Source organism: Gordionus sp. m RMFG-2023, chromosome 2 (assembly GCF_954871325.1).
Source record: "Gordionus sp. m RMFG-2023 chromosome 2, tfGorSpeb1-WG-v2, whole genome shotgun sequence".
Lineage (NCBI taxonomy): Eukaryota > Metazoa > Nematomorpha > Gordioida > Chordodea > Parachordodidae > Gordionus > Gordionus sp. m RMFG-2023.
In genome coordinates, this window is record NC_088776.1 from 20,513,134 (window position 1) to 20,532,112 (window position 18,979).

Consider the following 18,979-nt stretch of genomic DNA (forward strand, 5'->3'; position numbering starts at 1 on the left):
CGGGCCGTTTTTAAAAATCGACCCAAATGGGAATTTTTAGGAACCCTATCACTTACACTATTTAAACAATGCCCCTTTCAGCTAAAATTACTCTAATTTTTGCTTCAATTAAAAATAGATTTGACTAAAATGTAAGATATTTTAAAATAAAAAGTGTAACTAATATTTGAATTTAAAAATAATACCTTATTTTTAAGAAATAAAAATTATATCTTATTTTTAAGAAATAAAAATTATACTTTCCTCGTCAATGGTCAAACAGGATTTTTTGTTATCATTCATTTTCATAAGAGATTTATTTAATTACAATTTTAAATACTGTATACTATATCAACTAAATTAATTTACTAAAAGGAATATGATTCCCAATTTACCTGCCAATTCAAATAAATACTTAAGTATTTTTATAAAAATTCAATTATTTGGTAAATTTTTAACCTCGTATCTCACAATCTAAGGATATGTCCTAATTGTAGTGAATGAGTCTGTTAGCATCTTAATATTAATTTTCGTGGAGATTATAACATTACATAGAAACGATCAATCATATCAATTACGACGCAGAATAAAAAAATAAATAATATTTTTATCACAATTCAAATCACAAAAATGCCTTTCAATTGCTATTAAACTTGTAATTTTTTATGTTTATTTTTTATAAGAATGTTACGTAAAATTTAAATATATCAAAATTTGTATAAAAAGACATGCGACTTAATTTGTTACAAATATGTTGAAAATGATAGGCTTTATTTGTATAAATTCTTGAGACACATCATTTTAATTTATCTCTTATATAATTATTTTTCACCTCATCTCATGTAAAAAAAATTTTTTAATTTTTTTTAGTTAAATAGGCCAGAATTCGATAACGGGTATATTTATAAACCACTTCATTATTAACCTAGCCCATCCATAATAATGTTAATTTTTTATACACTTATTTAATATTAAAGGGGGATGGGGGGTATATTTCAAAATAAATGGAGCATATTTTGAAAATTTAGAAATAAATACATTTCTCAAAAATAAAAAGATGCAACTTCGACTGAGAAGGATTTTGTGTATTATTTTTACTGGTTCTCGCGAAGACTAAGTTACGTTTGCAATGTTATATCCAAATACGCGTGGAAGATGGCCGAACTACATGTCTTCAAATTAGTAGCCATGGCTTTGATGTTTCTTTGCGTTAACGAAGTAAGTATACTTTTCCACATAAGTCACGTTTTCCATAGAAAAATAAATATGAAAAACTTAATGCGATTTAAAACTTAAATTAAAAAATAAATTTCAAGATTGCAATGGATGTTAATAAAATGTTTTTTATGTTTCATCGTCTATTAGAAGAATAGAATTTTTAAAATTGTATTTCTAAAACAATTTTCATATATTTTAAAATTAAAATTATTTTTAGACACAGCTGTGGCATTAGAGAACACTTATGAATGATGAAGCTGTCTGTGACACTGAGACTAAATAGGGAAATGAAACCCAAATGAAAAAAAAACTTCAAGAAATGAATATTAACTTAATTATTCATTACAACGTTATTAATGTCAATACAGTTACCTTTGTAATAATATATTATAAGGATGTATCTATTATTTAACGCACAGTACACAGTACCTGCAGAAAAATATCACCGAGTAAGTATATCAACAGGAAAAATCCTTAAATCATTTTTGTCGCCATTACGAATGGAATTAGCATTTTAACTTATAGAATATATTAAAAGGAATGGTCCAGAGGATGTAAAAATCATACTGTATAATTTGATACCACCTATTTCTAGTTATATAAGAAATGTAGGGACAACGATTTTACCTATTAAACTGCTATATTCACTCTAAACTTGCAGTCTTTATCGTCCAAGGAGAATCAGGGTAATAATGCATGCAATACTGGAATCCATAAATCTCTAACTCTGAGGGGGTAATCGGTCAAAAATGTCCTGGATTAAAGTATTTCCGGACAAAAATCCCTGAACAAAAGGACACCGGACATAAAGACATCATAAAGATAGCCAAATTTTAATCATTTTTTTAAAATTTTTAGATAAAGAGAAAAGTTTTAAAATTATTAATTTCTTCCACACATATCATTCTTCGCTAAAAAAAATTAACTAACGATAATGCGATGCTGCTGTGCATTTTTATAAAAAACCATATACATATATAATATAACTTAGGAAATGTTTAGATATTAGCTAAATGTATGCTATGCTGTTCATGGCAAGGCCTGATGCTGGCTAAGGCTAATTTAAGCATAAAAGTAGATTATGAATAATATGTAATTTATTTCATTTTATGATAGGGCTGGAGGAAAATAAATATTTAAGTCTTTAATATACTCAAAGGAATTGAAATACTATCACCTTAAAAATAGGTTTTAATATTTCAAAAATTATACGTGATAAGAAATTGAAGGTGGCCTTTTTGTAATGAGACAACATTATAAAATCTGAAAAATTTAAATAAAATAAATGCCGAAATTTTATTGTCAATATATAAAATTTGTGAAAATGTTTTCCGATTTATATAATCGCTCACTTTATGATTTTATGTGTTTAATTTGGAAATATGCATTTATGTAGGCTAAATTTTCTAATTTTACTTTATAACAAGGAGATTAATTTAAAAGTAATGTTCTAAAGGTCTGACCAATATCAATCAATTTTATAATTTTTTTATCAAAAAATATAATCAGGGTAAGGGGAAGAGATCTGCAGCTCGGGCTGAGTCTATTTTTTTTTAAAAATAATCTAGGTCCGGGCGGACAAATAATTTTTATTTCAGATCGGGCTTTCCAAGACAAATAAAAATAATTTGTTCATGATCGGGCCGGGCCAGACAAATTTTTTTAAAATTTAGGGCCGGGCTTGAGATCACTTTTTCCGGGAATCACGAATAGATCCCATTTGTTTTAAAAAATGTCATGTTTTTCCTATTTTATAAAAATGTATGCGGTAAGAAACATTGCAACTTTATTAAATAAAAATTTAATCATTTTCTTAATTATTTTCTTAAAAATCAAGGCCAAAGCTATAAACGTTCCCTTTGTATTGGCGATAGTAATCGGCTTAGCGGTGCCGCCACTCCAGACCCTGTTATCTTACATATCATCGATTTGGATCGGATGCTTGATTATCGTTAAAATGACTTACCAAATCGACTATTTTAAAGTTGAATATTTTCGAACGAATTGTTCGGTGAGTTATAAAAACAGAACCTTGATTATATGTCATGTTTCATTTTAATATATTAATTCAACATAACTGTAAAATATATGTAGGGAATATCGTCTCTCAACACCACAGTTGATAACGCTGAATGGTTGGGATTTATGAAAGTACCGGACATCGCTTCTTATATAAAAGTTTGTCAATTTTTTAAATATAATTTTCACTAGATCCTTCTTTATATTTGAGCCATTAGGGTGATTTTATATAAATATTTTTATTTTTATTCTCCACTTTTTATAAAAATAAAATTAAACCTCCGAAAAACTATTAAAAAATATATATTATCGGTCTAGAATTAGAGTGCCGCACTTGCAAAATTGTTGAAATTGGGGAAAACGATTATAAAGTTTAGATTCACTGTATTGAATTGATTTTTTGCCCGCCCACCCATACTTCGGACGAACTTGGTCGGATTTTCTAAAATATTTTAAACATTTGGCTGGTGACGGGCAGGTTAAAAAAAATTTGTAATGTGCTGCGGGCGTGGACAGGTGATTTTTAAAATTTTTCGGGCGAAATGAGCAGAACCGATTTCAATTTATTAAAAATAATAGTTTTATTTTATAATATTGCATATTATATATGTTTAATTAAAAATATATCAAAATAAATAACCAATCATGAAAATAATTTTTTAAACATTAGGCGGGCGGGCGTGTTAGACTAGATTTATAGATAAATGTACGAGTGGGCTGGTAAATTTTTTAAAGAAAACTATAAGTAAGGGGGGGGCACGTGGGTTAAAAACATTTCCAAACAACTTGTGGGCTGACTTTTTGGTTAAAAACCTGCCTATTGCAGACCTCTAGTTTCAAATATAAAATAAGTAAAAAATTGAGAGTTAATTCTAATTCAATTTTATTTATGAGAATTTATTAAATAAAAGCAAAAGAAACTACTATAAATCTTTAAATTATATTTAGTTCATATTTGTAGTATTTTCAACAGATATTTTTGTATTACAGTTAACATATATATTAATAGTAATTTAGCCAAATAATATATTTCTTTTATTGTATTTTATCATAAAATCCCATTATTTTTGTGTATGCGAATTCACAAGATAATCTAAAATAATAAAAATAAACATTTTTCAAAAATAATATAGTAAACAATTAATACACAACAATAGCAATCTTTATTTAACTCTAATTTAGTCATAGAAACAATAATTTAGCTGAATAAAAAATTATACCAATATTTTATTGATCATTTTTTCTATGCATACTTTATCATAATTGTTTTATAAAATTTTAAAATGTTGCACAACTTGTGAATTATAAAATATGACATTATCATAGATAATATATATATATTTATATATCATAAAAATTACGAAAATAAGCCAAAATTGATAGTGCTCTAACGTCGCCAAAAATTAATATTTTTAAATCTAGTTTTTATCGAATTATTTATTAGGAAATTAATCAATTTGAATCCACTCCTAACTCACAAATTTTGAAAACGTCAGGTAGTGCATTTAATTTTAAAACGAGCCACTACCTCATTTATGTCATCAGAATAAAGAAATTTAAATATCATTTATAAAATACTAGGGTTACTTAGGCATCCTATTCTTGTTGTGCTTCCAGAAGGTTGTCAAATTGCGCCAGCGAAAATTTAGCATGGCCCCCACAGGCCCGAGTATTGCGCATTATGACAATGAAACCCGCCGCGTATCTGCTCACTTAGTTCCTCCGCCCACACAACCTAAACGCTCCTACCTCTTTCCAAGCATAACACGGGATCGGGCCGATTTTGGACTCGTTAACTTGATCAAATACCTCGCTAATTTCTGCTTCTATAAATTTGGAGTTGAGGTTATCATTATATACTAAGAATAGAAATAGTGAATATTTTTTCCTTATTAATTTTACCAAGTTATTTCATAATTTATCAAGATAAATGTTATCAAATTTGAGCAGATAATTGATTATATAGTGCCTCCATTACTTCATTTGGTGTTTACTTATTTTTACAAGAATATTTGTCTTTTTAAAAAAATCAAATATTATTAAAAACAGATAACACTGATCAGTATTATAGCTACTGTGGGACTCAGGTGGGATGCCTGGTCCGTCATTTACAGCGTTTGGCTTGGGATTTTATTATTCCCTTCTCGAAAAGCTCTCTCTTTAATATGGCCCATTTATGTGATGTTTCTGGTGGTTGTCATTCCTTTACAATATATGGCTAGGATTGGGATGCCACCTGGGTTATGCATGGGTAAATAAACCAAGATTATTTGACAATAATTTTGTTTTTATCATTATAATTGTAAATGAGTACGAACTCAATTTATCTCAAAAAATTAGAAAGATTATAAATAGAAATTTGTAGTGTTGTTAAACGACTCGTTTTGAGCCGAATTTTAAAAACGGCTAACTCAATATTTTATTCAGAATTATATTACGCAAGCCTGAAGATTTTGCTTGTAGAAGGAACAAAGGTTTGGACATCTACTAGCGCAATCTAGAGGCTTAGTCAAAATTAATCTGGATAAAATATTGAGTTAGCCGTTTTTAAAAATCGGCTCAAAACGAGTCGTTTAACAACACTAGAAATTTGGTGCTATTTATAAAGTTGTAATTTTATCATTTTTACTCTTTATTTTTAACATTTTGAAGAATACCCATGGACAAATACAATCAAAGGAGGTCTCAGGGATTGGCTTTATTTGCCGGATTTCTTAGTTCCTCCTTCTAGTTATAAAATATCAAGTAAAATTATTATTTTTTTTATTATTAAAAATGTTATTTTGTAAATTTTGAAATTATTTTACATCTTTCATATTTAATTTTGTATCTATGTGGTTTTCTTCTTACCAAAAATTGTGATGAGTTTAAGAGCCTCGGTACCAAATATTCTGAGAATGTTTGATTATGGGTAGTAAAAAAACGGCCAATGAAAATTTTAGCACAGAATATTATCTAAGCCTTGAGATTTGGCATAGAGATGGCAGAACGGCTTGGCCCTCTTTTGCCTAAATTTAGAGATTTGGGTAATTTTTTTTTTTATAAATTCTTGATTTCGCTTTTTTTTTAAAGGAACTGAATCGAGGTTTTGGTCATCCTAATTATGGGCATGAAGGCAATTTTGTTAAGCTGCCCTATTTTTATATAATATACTCGAAATATATTAAAATTATTATATGGGCCAATATTTGTCAAAATTAAAAAGTACCCTTTTAAAGTCCAAGCTAGCTTATTTATCAATGATTGTAAATAATGGAAGATGGATGTTTAATATAATAAGTTGAATGCTTTTATTATATTACTTATAGCATCTGAAATAAATCTATTTAAAGGAAAATTAGATACATGAATCTTAAATTAAATCAATTTTAATGTAGCGCGATTTATAAATAACATTGTTTTGTTAAAATTATTATAATTATATTTTATTACGGGTTCAGAATGGCCCATAGATTGGATTAGAATTTTACCTTTTAACCAAATAAGGTTAAGTATCTATATTTATTGATTGATCGATTACATTCGTTACTTTATAATTCAAAGCCGATTTTTTCCAACTCCTTTTCGCGACTTGTCAACTCTGCGTGTTCAGGATAGAATTCCACGACCCATCAGCGCCACAACCTTTCAATCCACCCGATATATCCTTGTCTCAGGCCAAATGTTCGGGTAGTAAAAGTCAAGCAAGTATATTGGGATCATTGGGAGCAAGAATTAAAAAAGCTCGAAGCAAGACTTTTGATTATGGCGCGCATTACACAGCCCCCGCAGAATTTGAAGGAGGGAGCAATAAAGAGATTTGGAAACTTGATAGCCTTTACAGCATTCAAAACCCTATACCGGATTTCGTTACCCATACAACGTATATTTACATTTTTTTCACTTCTATTTATTATTATTTCTATTATTCTATATTAGCATTTTGTTTTTTACATTGGAAAAAAATCTCTTAACTAAACGATTATTGCCAACGCTATTTAAAGTATTCCAACCAAATAAGAAATTAAATCCAGTAATTAACACAAGAGATTTTAGCATATTTAATCAACTTTCCTAAAAAGAAATAAAGACGGGAAAAGAATGATAATATTTATATTAGACATGAATATATAATTAACTTGTTTTCGAAAAAATCTAAAAATTTTGTTTTACTAATGCTATTTTCCGCTTTCATTGAAAATCGTATTTATTCCTTAGTGCAATATTTTTCTTTAATTTTTTTTCCACATCGGGCCAAATTCGGATCTGCTTGTAAAATAAAAGTTCAGATCGGGTTCATATCTCGAAAATAAAAAAACGGATTGACCGCATATTATTTTTATATTTTTTGGATCTGGTCGGACATGAAAAAATATGTCCGATGTAGCGATCTTGTTTAATGCAATACGATTGGAGTGATTTGAAAATCTATTTAAAAGAGTTAGTCTCTTTTCTTTAGCATTTTTATTTTATATTTTATTTTTTTGAAATCCAACAAAATAAAGAACTCTATTGGACAAATTAAAATTCGCTTTTTTTTCGTATTCCTACTGGGTTACCCTAACAATCATGCTAATAACTGCCACCAATCGGGTCAGCCTTTTTTGCATGGGCTACCTTATCGCATCTTTCTTCTTTTTGTGGTATGGGAACGAGTTATTCTTGAAGCCACTGAAAACCATTTACAAATTGTAAGTATGTTCAATCAAAATATTATAATGTCTTTATTTATTAATAACAAAGTTCATTATCGTAACGAGGAGGCGGGGGGGGGGATCTATAGTAAATCTGCAATTTCGTAGATATTTTTTAAAAAATTAAAATTGATATCCCCCACCTTCTCCCTGCCAATTTTTTAAGGGCCAAGCTACAAAATCTATCACCTTCAAACGGAATATACGGAATATTATTTCAAATGAATTATTATAATTTTGTATAAAATTGTAGATGATAAGCTAAAAAAGCTAATCAAAATTTCAGATCATTATAAAATTAACCTTTTTATAAAATCGGAATTTTAATTAGACTAGACTATTAAAGGTTAGGTTTAGGTATTATTAATTGTTATCCTAAAATTTTGTTTATAATTTTATACAGTTGGACTGTGTTGATAGCTTACAACTTTGCCGTTATCTTTATTAAAGCAATATTACAAGTTTGCATTTATTATAAATTTTTTTTAATATTAAAATAAAAAATTTTTGTTTTCGTATAACATTTAATTCAGCCTTTTTTTAAAAAAAAAATAAATTAAACCTCTATTTTTATATAATTAATTAATTTTAAAAAAAATATTTTTAGGTTTTGGGTTGTGTTTACATGTCTGCTTTAGAAGCCAATTTATGCTGGTTAGTGCAATTGCTAAGTATAGCTTGTTTGAAGGCCGGTTTTGGGGCTAGTCGAGGTTATTAATAAATAAATTATTCAATTAATTTAAAAAAACAATTAAATCTTAATTTTATATTTCAAGAAAAGGGATAATAAAATTTATTTTGAAATTTAGAGCTCAATCTCTCGGCTGAGTGTTCGGTGCCAGTAGAGCAAGCGGGAATTCTGTGGGATGGAATTTGCTTCGTTTTTCTTATCCTACAGAAAAGGATTTTTGGCAGTTTTTATTTTAAGCACATAATTTCCGAAATATATGCCCAGCAATTGTTAGCTTCTAGGTATAAACACCTTTTTTAAAAAATATACCCTATTTGTTTGAATACTATTTATGTTTGTAATTGAAGAATAATTACAAATATCAATATTTATTTCATTTATATATTGTAGAAAGAATAATCGTGTAAATTTTTTTTGAACCTAAATAGAGGTGCTGAACTAGTTAATCAAATTAAATGGAAGGAAGTCAGCGAACAAGATGACAAGGAAAGGCTAGTAATGGAAAAAATTAAGAAAAAAATGGAACAAATTAAACATCAAAATAAAAAATTAGCAAGAAGGATCACTCAAGAACCTAGCACGCATTTTCAAGGTAATATACTAAACAAATTTAAATACGAGTGAACTGATAAATACTGTATATATCGTCGGCTTAATACAATTTTGTTTTATAAAAAAAAATTAGATGACCATTAAAAAATATCTGTTGTATTTTCTATATGGGAAGACAACTAACATTTAAAGCTAACGAATTGAATTAATGAATAGGGGAATATTTCACTATAAAAGTGGATATAGAATACTTTAATACTTAGTCGACGATATTACAGTTTGGTTGATATTTTCTACTTTTTTTTAAATCATCTATTTAATCGATTAAATTTCGATAAAAAATTAGGTTAAGATTTTGCATAAAGAAAATTCATTTTTTATCAAACCATTAATTTGAATAGCATAAATATAATGTTATAATATTTTATGTCGAAGGGCTACCATTTAGACAATCCTATCACGAAGCAGGTTCGATTTTCGATAATGATGTTGTACTGTCTAATTTTATTTTTGGCTCACTTTTTTAAATATTTTTTTACAATTTTAATGCTATATTTTCTTTTAGGAAAAGCGTATAATTAAATAAACAAAAAATATAATTTTTACTGTTTTCGATATAAAATATCCAAATTTAAAAAAATAAAAAGGACGCATAAATTGATAACAAAGATTTTTATAATTATAATTATAATATAGAACAATTATAACGATCTTATAAAACTAAAAGTAACTTATGGGAAAAAAAAAATATTAAAAATCACCGGAACGAAACATTTTGCGATTCAGCATCCACCAAGGGGCAAAAAGAAATTGTGATTCACAACATGAAATTTTATCAAAAGTTATGTCAGCAAACCGAGACCACTTTGAGATACTTGAGTTCATATCGAACGACCTCGACCAGTAAAAGTATTGATTTGGGCATTTTGGGGTCCAGCTCATTCGTAAAAACAAAAGATGATAGGCCTGTCAATTTAAACAGCAGTGATTCACTTCTGATTGGTCCTTGTCGGCCAAAATGCAAGAAACTGGTAACATTGAGTCCACCTAAAAGCGTTAAAAGAAAGTGGGGAAAAGATGGACCTAAATCAAAAAAATTACTCGCCAAACACGAATGTATAATTTTTAGAATTGTGGAATGCAAATTTGATCTTCATCGAATGTGTGACGATAAATGAGATAGAAAACTATGAACTATATGTATACATTGCCTGTTGATCATAAATCCTTATGTCCCCGAAGGAATGTTGTATTACAAATCTAAATGATTATTATAACTAACTTCTTAAAAATAAAGTTTGTAACTTATTTAAAGATATTCCATTTTTCTTTTAAGTAGAATTGCCAATATTACGAATCGATATTTTATATTTTTACTCGTAATTTTGACATTACTTTATAATACTTGGCAATTTTTTTGATAAATGAAAATTTTGGAATTTATGTATATGTCGCACTTTTTTCTAGAATAACAATTTATCCGGAATCCTCACGTTTTTGGAATCTTTAAAATTTAAATTATTTTAGAGGACAATTTTCAATTTATAAAAAATCCTATCTTACCGGAAATGTATTTTAACATGTATAGAGTAACTATCCTATAAATTTTTGGGAAATTTGCCATAAATTTTTGTGTATTTTTTGTATATATATGAAATGAAAAATCAGAGATATATATAAATTAAGAGTAGTTCAAGTTTACATTAAAATTTTCTGAAATTTAGTTACTCTACACATGTTGCGGTAGAATTACATTTTTTAAAATTGACTCTAAATTCTCATTTGAGGATTCTAATAAGTCGTTATGCCAAAAAAACTTACGACATAGCTCACTTTATAATTCTTTTGGCAATTTGCGGTTTCTTTTTGGTCAAACTATCGCGTATATAAATATAGTAATAATACATAATCTATCAAAAAAAATATGTATTAAATTGATAATATATATTTCGTTTCTTTGATATTGGTTCTGTTTAACCTAATCGCTTGTAGATAAAGTATATTTTAAGCAATTGTATGTTATAATTAGGCCTATTCATAAAAAAATTGAATATTCGGTTCGAATTATTCGAATCTAAATTACGAATACGAATAATTATTTATTCGATTCGATTAAAACGAATTATTCGGAATATTTAATATTGCTTTTAATAAATCTAACATTTGTCATTTCTATTTGATGACCTTCCATGATAGGTAATGTGTTTATAAAAAGACTAGCACAAATTAAAACATCTCTGAAGTGAAAGAAAGCAATATTTAAATTTTTACTTGCCGTATTTTTCGAATCTCACGAGTAGTTTATTTTTTGAATCTCATAATAAATTATATTAAAAAATTACACAAACCAAAGGTATATAAAAATATAATACAATAATGTTAGTAGCCTAATTATGTTAGAGGAGAATGCTTCTGATGAAATAGTTATGCTTAATCTTGAAGTTGACAAAATTTCCTCATAAATTATATGGGATCAATATCAAATCAATAAAGACGGTGAAAAAGCTGCTTGCAATCATTTCAAGAGCATTATAAAATGTAAAGGCAAAACAACATACCCTCTTATTAATAATTATTATAGGTTTCATTCACACCTAGGGATTGCCTATCTATACAAGGAACATTAACTGCTTGTGAAAGATTTTTCTTAGTTGGAACTGATTTGTTGGCAAAAAATCGCAAGTCAGGAAGAAAATATAAGAAAAACTCTTTGCCTTAAAAAATTATCATAGAATAATGAATTAAATTAATAATATACATTTTAATTTTGTTTATAACTTGATTACATATTTTTTATCATCAGATTATTGATTTCATATTCTTTATTATCAGAATTAAAATAATTTTTTCTGTTTGCAATCAAATATTTGTCAATATATTTGAGTATGATTTAAGAAAATTAATTTCAATTATTCGAATAATTCGAATCGAATACATTTAGTAGACTTTATTATTCGTACGAATACAACGAATCGAATATGAATAATTCACTATTCGATTCGAATTCATTTTTGAATAAGCCTAATTATAATATATACATGTTAAGGGCAATATTCGCAAACAGATAATACGTCTATTGCTATTTCATTCGTATAATTTTAGTATATAAAGTAAAAATATTTCAAAAGTTATGTTCAAATTGTCTGAAATTTTTATATAACTCCTTGGCATAATTAGATCTTTAAATTTAAATCGCGCTCAGCAAATTTTTTACAACTTTAAATCATTTATTTAGCACGTTTTTAAAATTTAAAAATTCTAATTTTTCGGAAATATATTTTCAAACAATTCCAAAATATTACACATATATTGCCTTTATACAAATTGCTTGTAATAATGCTAAGCTTCTGTAATTTTTATATTCGTTCACTATTTTAATTATATTTGTTATTTTTATATGTTTTTAAATGTTTTATATAGTTTTAATTCAAAATTGTATGTTTATACTATAAAGATTTTAAAATTAAAAAAATTATTAATATTATATTACACTTTTACTATTAATGTTTAAATATTCATGTTAGCATTAGTTGAATATCAATATTCTGACAAATATTTTTCATATAAAATTCTCGTAATCGAATATAACATAATTAATATGTGGTGGAAGGTTTGGCAAATTTTTCGAAAATTTTATTCGAAATTGAATACAGATATAAATACTATTCAAAAAGTCGATATTCTTATATCTTTATATTTTAGTCTAATCCTACCCATATTTTTTATGGGAATTTTTTTCAAAATCTCATATAATTGTAAATTATAGAAGTATTATATATAAACTACAGTGGAGTCGTTATTTCTTATCATTTGCATGCTTATATTATTTTCTAATTTAGGCGTGCTCAAATATGTTATGCGATACATAATATTTTTGACACCCGCCTTGGACATTCTTTTGCCACTCACCAGCACTGCGCCACTGATAGTTTTATATATAAACTAACGTCTGAAGCATATTTTATAATGATTATTAGCATGTTTATTGGTTTAATATCAACATTATCATATCAAATTTTGCTTACTAAATTTTAAATTGTACTGTATATTAATTTTAATGATAGTAAAGTAGTTTTTATTCGTACAATTTATAAGCTATCCGATCCGGTGATTACTACATGTTCGAAGACATTTCCGACGACGAACATGCGGATGATGCATTAGCTGACTTAGAATACCCAGAACCTAGACCCCTTGAAGGGGATGAAGAAGCGACGGGTATCGGACCTATGCAAGTTTGAAATACTTTTAATCAATTCATTATTACTAATGAAACAATGGTTTAAATTTCACAGGGGATCATATGTTTAATGTAATATAAAATAAATGAATTTCCGATTACTAACTGACACAAAGTTCAAGGGCAAATTTTAAAAAAATTAATTTATTATAAATTTTAATTTAAATAATAAAAAATCGGGATTTATTCAAATAAATATGATATTTTTTTATTTTTGTAAATAAAATATGATTTTAGCTAACCCCGGATAGAAAATGGAATTAGCTGTTCAGATTTAATGAATCGGTTAATAACTCACCGATGTTCTTAAAATCTTTGCGAGAACTGAATTTTATAAATTTTGAAGGAAACAATAAAGAACTTATAAAAGTCATGAGAAATAGGATCCGAAATATAACTTTCCTATACACTTTATAATTCCAACTTACTAATTAATTTAAATATTGTAATTTTAGCAAAAATTTAACAATAGAGATAATATTTTTTATACGAAAAAAAAGTTGCTTAACGTGGCACTGACAAAAGGCGGTATTAAAGGTGCTGTTCAGGAAGGAAAGCTTACTCACGAGGGTAGCATATACGAAGATTCGTCATCAGATTCTAAATGCAGGAGAACTACTAAAACGGATCGCTTATCTTTACTATCTCAACAGGTATTCATTATTTATTTAATAGTCTAGTGTGCAATCAGGACTTGTCGAAAAAGCTTCTTAACAGATGCATTTACATCTTTTATTTTAGAACCAAATTTTAATTATTTTTTATATATTAATATTTTCCGACCGATCAGGAGAATTAGGCAATTTAATAACCTACATTAGTTCTGCAGGTCTAATAATATTTCTAAATAAGGATACAATCCCATTTGATGATTTTTGTATTATATTTTTTAATATATATACTTTCGATTTATTTATTACAAATGTTTTTTTTTAAATTGGAAAAAATAAAATACTGTTTGGAAAAAAAATCATTTAGGTTGAGTTCATTTTTTATTTCACTAAAAAAAACTTTAACCTCCAGTGTTAAACATTTTTATTAGAATATAGGCAGGAAGACACTGGGTAAGGGTAAATAGGTTGTAGGTCACCTTCAAGGTTTGGCTTTATATTATTGATAACAAATTAATTTTTTAGTTTTGGACAGCTCCTTACGAACAAATTATTTATTTTTTGGTCTTGAACTGCCTCTTGCATCCTTATCAGTTATGTCCATTTTAAGAAAGCGTACATAAAATATAATAAAATTTCTCATCGTAGGAACCTCGGAGTCAACCTTCTGCGATTATCCAGTTAGCCCCTACGACATCCGGAAGAATGAAGTCTACTAGTGGTGAACCAATACCGGGATCTTTAATTTTAGATCAAGTCTCCAAATCGGAAGAGCCTTCCTCGAAAGATAAAGAAATAGACCCAGACAGGAATGACGAATGCGAAGATGATAATGACGACGATGCATCCAAGAATATGCTATGTAATATAATACGATTTATATATTTTTTTAGAATACCCTTTTCATAATAGGAGTTAAAAGTTTATTATCATGTATGATGATTATAATATAATTATAATCCAAAATCTTTTAAATTATATTATTTTGCGCTAATTTTTTTATTTTGATGAAATTCGATATTTAAATAAAATGATTCGGGGATTTATACTTTTTAAAATTATATCATTGCTTTTGAAAACGTTTTTTTTAATTAAAAAAAAATAATTAATTGAAGTTTTAAACCTTTCTTGATTATATGTAGTAAAGATTAAAATACCTCATTCAAATATCAATTCCATAGCAGCTTAGTCAAAAGTTGTTTTCGATTTTTCAGCTCAATTAAACCGCCTTTTTGATTGGCATCTTCAAAATGAATCCAAATTTTGTAAAGGAAGTAGGGGGTCATACTTAGTGGATAAGCCGATTTTTCTTAGATCGAAAAGAAAGAAAGAAATTGTTTATGGTTTTAAGCTGAATGATTTTTTTTGGTTCGCACTTCCGGCTGTCAAATTTGTTAACACATTTCGCAATGGTTTACGAACAAAAAAATAAAAAGACATCTGACAAAAATTCCCAATTAATTTATTTTAAAATTAGATTAACGCTGCCCGAAGATTTGAAATTCCTTAAGCATTTTAAATATTTTACTTAAATTAGGATATTTTCTGTTCGGTGTCTTTATGTCAAATCTTTCATAAACTCCCCTGTATTTTGTTTTTTCTTTATTATCGATATTATTTTGTCAAGACATCATATTTTTGAAGATCAAATACTTCCTTCATTTCTTGCTCTTATTCTTTTATGGCATACTTGAAAGTGCGACGCAACAATTGAACAAAATATCCCGAGATTACAGATACATTGCTCAGATTTTAGCTCAAGAAAAGGGGCAGAGGAAACAAGAAGAAAAGGTATAAATTAAATTTTATTATAAATTCTATTCCCCCTAATTAAACTAAATTTAAATAATCCAGTATGATTATAAATAAAATGGATACGTTAAGTCCTACTAGATAATTTTCTTATGCATGTATTTAGATGAAAAAAGTTTATATTCCCGATGTTCAAGCTGTTGCGATTCCTATGGATCGCCCAAATTTGCCTAAAACTATGGAAGTGAAGTATAGTTAATAATTTAGTATCACCATCGTTCTTTACACAAAAATAAGATATTTATTCTTTAATTTTTAAATTTTTTTATATGTTCATGCTTTTTTAAAATCGTTTTGCTATATTTTGTAACATACTAATTTTGTTTTAGTAATAATCTAGAAAATTCAAAACTCAACATGATTGATGAAAACGGCTGGGCAACCCCGTATAAAACGTTAGTTCTTACTTATTAAATTTTTAAAAAAATTCAAAGATTAAAATGAATTATAAAATATACTTAATTCAAAAAGAGTTTGGAGGACGTAAACCAGGATAGATTAATATCATGCACTTGGATAATTAATAATTATATTTTAAAAATTGATTTCGAATTTTATGTTTAAGATAAAAAGTTGCTGAGATTAAGAAAGAAAGAAAAATATAATTTTTTGTTATGTATTCAATGAAATTTTTTTAAAAAATGGTAACGATGGGTAGTTACGAAACATTCACTCTCCACGACCTAGAAGCCCTACAACCCGACAGATCTTTAATAATAAAATTCATAACAGCGCTCTATTACGTTTTAATATCTCGGTCGGAACTCGTGTGTTATTTTTTGGTTGTGCTGAATATGCTTCAAACGGCGTCAATCTTGGCTATGCCTCCGCCACTCATGGTTTTCCTTTGGGGAACCCTGTCTATTCCCAGGCCTTCTAAGACCTTTTGGGTTTCACTTATAACTTACGTTGAGGTATGATATATTTGTGTTCTTTTATATATAATAAATATGTATAGAGATTTGCAGAGGTACCTATTTATAGGAATGTGTCTGGTAAAAAGATCATTTCTCAGTCGGAATTTATGGAATTTATCATTTTACCAGGCCTATTTTTCAAAAAATTGATTTTAAGACACGTTTCCGGGGCGGGCTGACTCATTAATTATACATATCGGCTACAGTTATATCTATATTTTGCAATTTTTAAATTCGACTAAAAAATTTTAATCAAAATTTGAATATTTCTTTTGTGTATTTATCTATTAAAAATTATAATCCAAAAGTTTAGATAGAGGGTTAATATTTGATTTTTCTTAAAGAAAATATTTATAAATAAAACTGGAAAAAAAATATGCACTAACAAGGCCGTCGTGATAATAAAATACCTGTTTCAATTCGGATTCTTCCCTTGGGTCGGTAAGGAAATAGTAAAAGATCCATTTTGGCCTCCTCGTATCCTTGGAATTGAGAAGAAAGAATATTACGCTGTATACGATCTAGTGCTCTTACTTATACTATTTTTTCATCGTTCCATTTTGAAGGTTTATATTTAAATACTGTATAATGATTTAATAAAATTTCATAGTTATATTTAAACACCTCAAATTTTTAATTTCTTAATAATTAAATGTAATTCTGCGGCGCTGATTTCTATGATTTTGGATCATATTATTGTTTTATTCCGTCAAATTTATCACTCTCGATTAACATTAGTCATTAGGATTATGGAAAGACAATGTAAAGAGCGTTAGTAATAGTCTTACAAATGACGTTGACACGCCGGGTAGTAATGGTCTGGTAAAATCGCAAGAAAAATCGAATATTACTCCCACTAACAAGGAAGTTTTTACAAATATTAAAGGTTTTAACTTAATAAATTATTGGATATGTAATATCCTTTTCAATATTATTTAGGGAACCCGAACCTTTTAGTATAAAGCAAAATTTATTTATAATACAAAAGCAACCACCTTTAGCATTTCAAAAAAAATTTTGTTTTTGAAATATAAAAATAATTTGTTTTTGAATATATATTGTTTTTTTAAATATTTTTGTCTTTTTCTGGGCATTCAAAATAAATTTTTTTTGTCCAAGTCCTACATTTAATCTCCAACTCAAAAAGTAAATATTGTTAACATTTAATTTTAGGACTTAGTTTCATCATTTAAATTAGAGCTTTTGTAATTTAACAATTATTGTTAATTGTTTTCAGGATATTTAGTTATAAACAAAAATATTTCATTATATTTATAATATAACTTTGTAAATAAGATTTATCGCCAAAATCTGAAAAATTCGACGATCAAAAAATTCCGCAAATTAATTCCTTAGAAAGTGAACCTATTAGCTCCCCTGAAAAAGTAATATATTTTTGTATTTATAAAGGGCCGTGCTTAGACTTTTAGCGGCCCGGGGTGAAAATGGAAACCCTAAAAACCCAAATTTACTTAAGAAAATTAAAATTATTACAAAAAAAGAAATCCAATCAAAATCAACAAAAAGGAAGGAAATCAAATTAGCAAAAAAAAATTAAATTTAAATAAAAAACAAGAACAAAAATTTGGCTGCCCCTATAATAGTCTAATTTGGGTCCCGTTTGCACCTGCCCATAATTATATTGTAAGCTCCCCTAAATTCCCGCCTTGCATGGTGACAATGGAAACAATTTTCCTGCATTCTGGATTTAAATAACCTTTTTCTCCACCGCCTGTAAATGGTAAGTTGGTGTCAGGAAGGGCATCCTACTTTAAAAATCGATCACTAAATAAGTTACAAAACAAAAATTAGATAGAGTCTCCCAAACATAGTTCATGCTATTCGGTCGAATTAGGCATTAAATATGTCAGCGCTGACTCGGAATGTTGATCTTAAATTGTGAACAAGAAATAAAATGGAAAGACCCAAAGTTAAGGTTGATAGGGAATGGGTATAAATTGTATTATAATAGCAGACTGAAAATCATAGAAATAGTGTTGGTATCTTACCAGATGAGGAATTTAGAAAATTTGTGATTAATAGTTTTAAGGGTAAATTATAGGATAATGAAGATCTTTACAAAGTGATAAAGAAAAATTTAGGCAATAATTAGAAGGGTTATGAATGTCTAAATCAAATGAGATAATCATAATGGCTGCTGATTTTAAGTGGCATATTAGTAAGAAGAGGAAGTATCGATAAATCATGGTTGAAATATATTTTTTAGTTACTCGACTTATAATTTGAAAATGCTCTTTTCCATAAAA

General features: G+C 27.5%; 1 protein-coding gene across 5 annotated transcripts in view; it reads left to right on the top strand.

The window, feature by feature from the left end:
* Nucleotides 1-18,979, top strand: part of LOC135923942 (piezo-type mechanosensitive ion channel component 2-like) — a 75,745-nt gene that overhangs the window by 47,813 nt on the left and 8,953 nt on the right. For 3 of the 5 annotated variants that reach the window (XM_065458965.1, XM_065458964.1, XM_065458966.1), the window contains 24 exons: nucleotides 1,037-1,197; nucleotides 3,035-3,208; nucleotides 3,292-3,375; nucleotides 4,798-5,061; nucleotides 5,266-5,467; nucleotides 5,869-5,961; nucleotides 6,760-7,078; nucleotides 7,701-7,886; nucleotides 8,293-8,350; nucleotides 8,497-8,599; nucleotides 8,699-8,861; nucleotides 9,009-9,172; nucleotides 9,568-9,600; nucleotides 9,919-10,248; nucleotides 13,228-13,367; nucleotides 13,873-14,025; nucleotides 14,632-14,845; nucleotides 15,611-15,774; nucleotides 15,902-15,984; nucleotides 16,125-16,190; nucleotides 16,454-16,709; nucleotides 17,102-17,278; nucleotides 17,451-17,598; nucleotides 18,009-18,097. In XM_065458965.1, coding sequence (XP_065315037.1) covers nucleotides 1,037-1,197; nucleotides 3,035-3,208; nucleotides 3,292-3,375; nucleotides 4,798-5,061; nucleotides 5,266-5,467; nucleotides 5,869-5,961; nucleotides 6,760-7,078; nucleotides 7,701-7,886; nucleotides 8,293-8,350; nucleotides 8,497-8,599; nucleotides 8,699-8,861; nucleotides 9,009-9,172; nucleotides 9,568-9,600; nucleotides 9,919-10,248; nucleotides 13,228-13,367; nucleotides 13,873-14,025; nucleotides 14,632-14,845; nucleotides 15,611-15,774; nucleotides 15,902-15,984; nucleotides 16,125-16,190; nucleotides 16,454-16,709; nucleotides 17,102-17,278; nucleotides 17,451-17,598; nucleotides 18,009-18,097 — 3,824 coding nt within the window. The remainder of the gene's footprint in view (nucleotides 1-1,036; nucleotides 1,198-3,034; nucleotides 3,209-3,291; nucleotides 3,376-4,797; nucleotides 5,062-5,265; nucleotides 5,468-5,868; nucleotides 5,962-6,759; nucleotides 7,079-7,700; nucleotides 7,887-8,292; nucleotides 8,351-8,496; nucleotides 8,600-8,698; nucleotides 8,862-9,008; nucleotides 9,173-9,567; nucleotides 9,601-9,918; nucleotides 10,249-13,227; nucleotides 13,368-13,872; nucleotides 14,026-14,631; nucleotides 14,846-15,610; nucleotides 15,775-15,901; nucleotides 15,985-16,124; nucleotides 16,191-16,453; nucleotides 16,710-17,101; nucleotides 17,279-17,450; nucleotides 17,599-18,008; nucleotides 18,098-18,979) is intronic. The other 2 variants (XM_065458967.1, XM_065458968.1) reach the window with 2 other exon arrangements.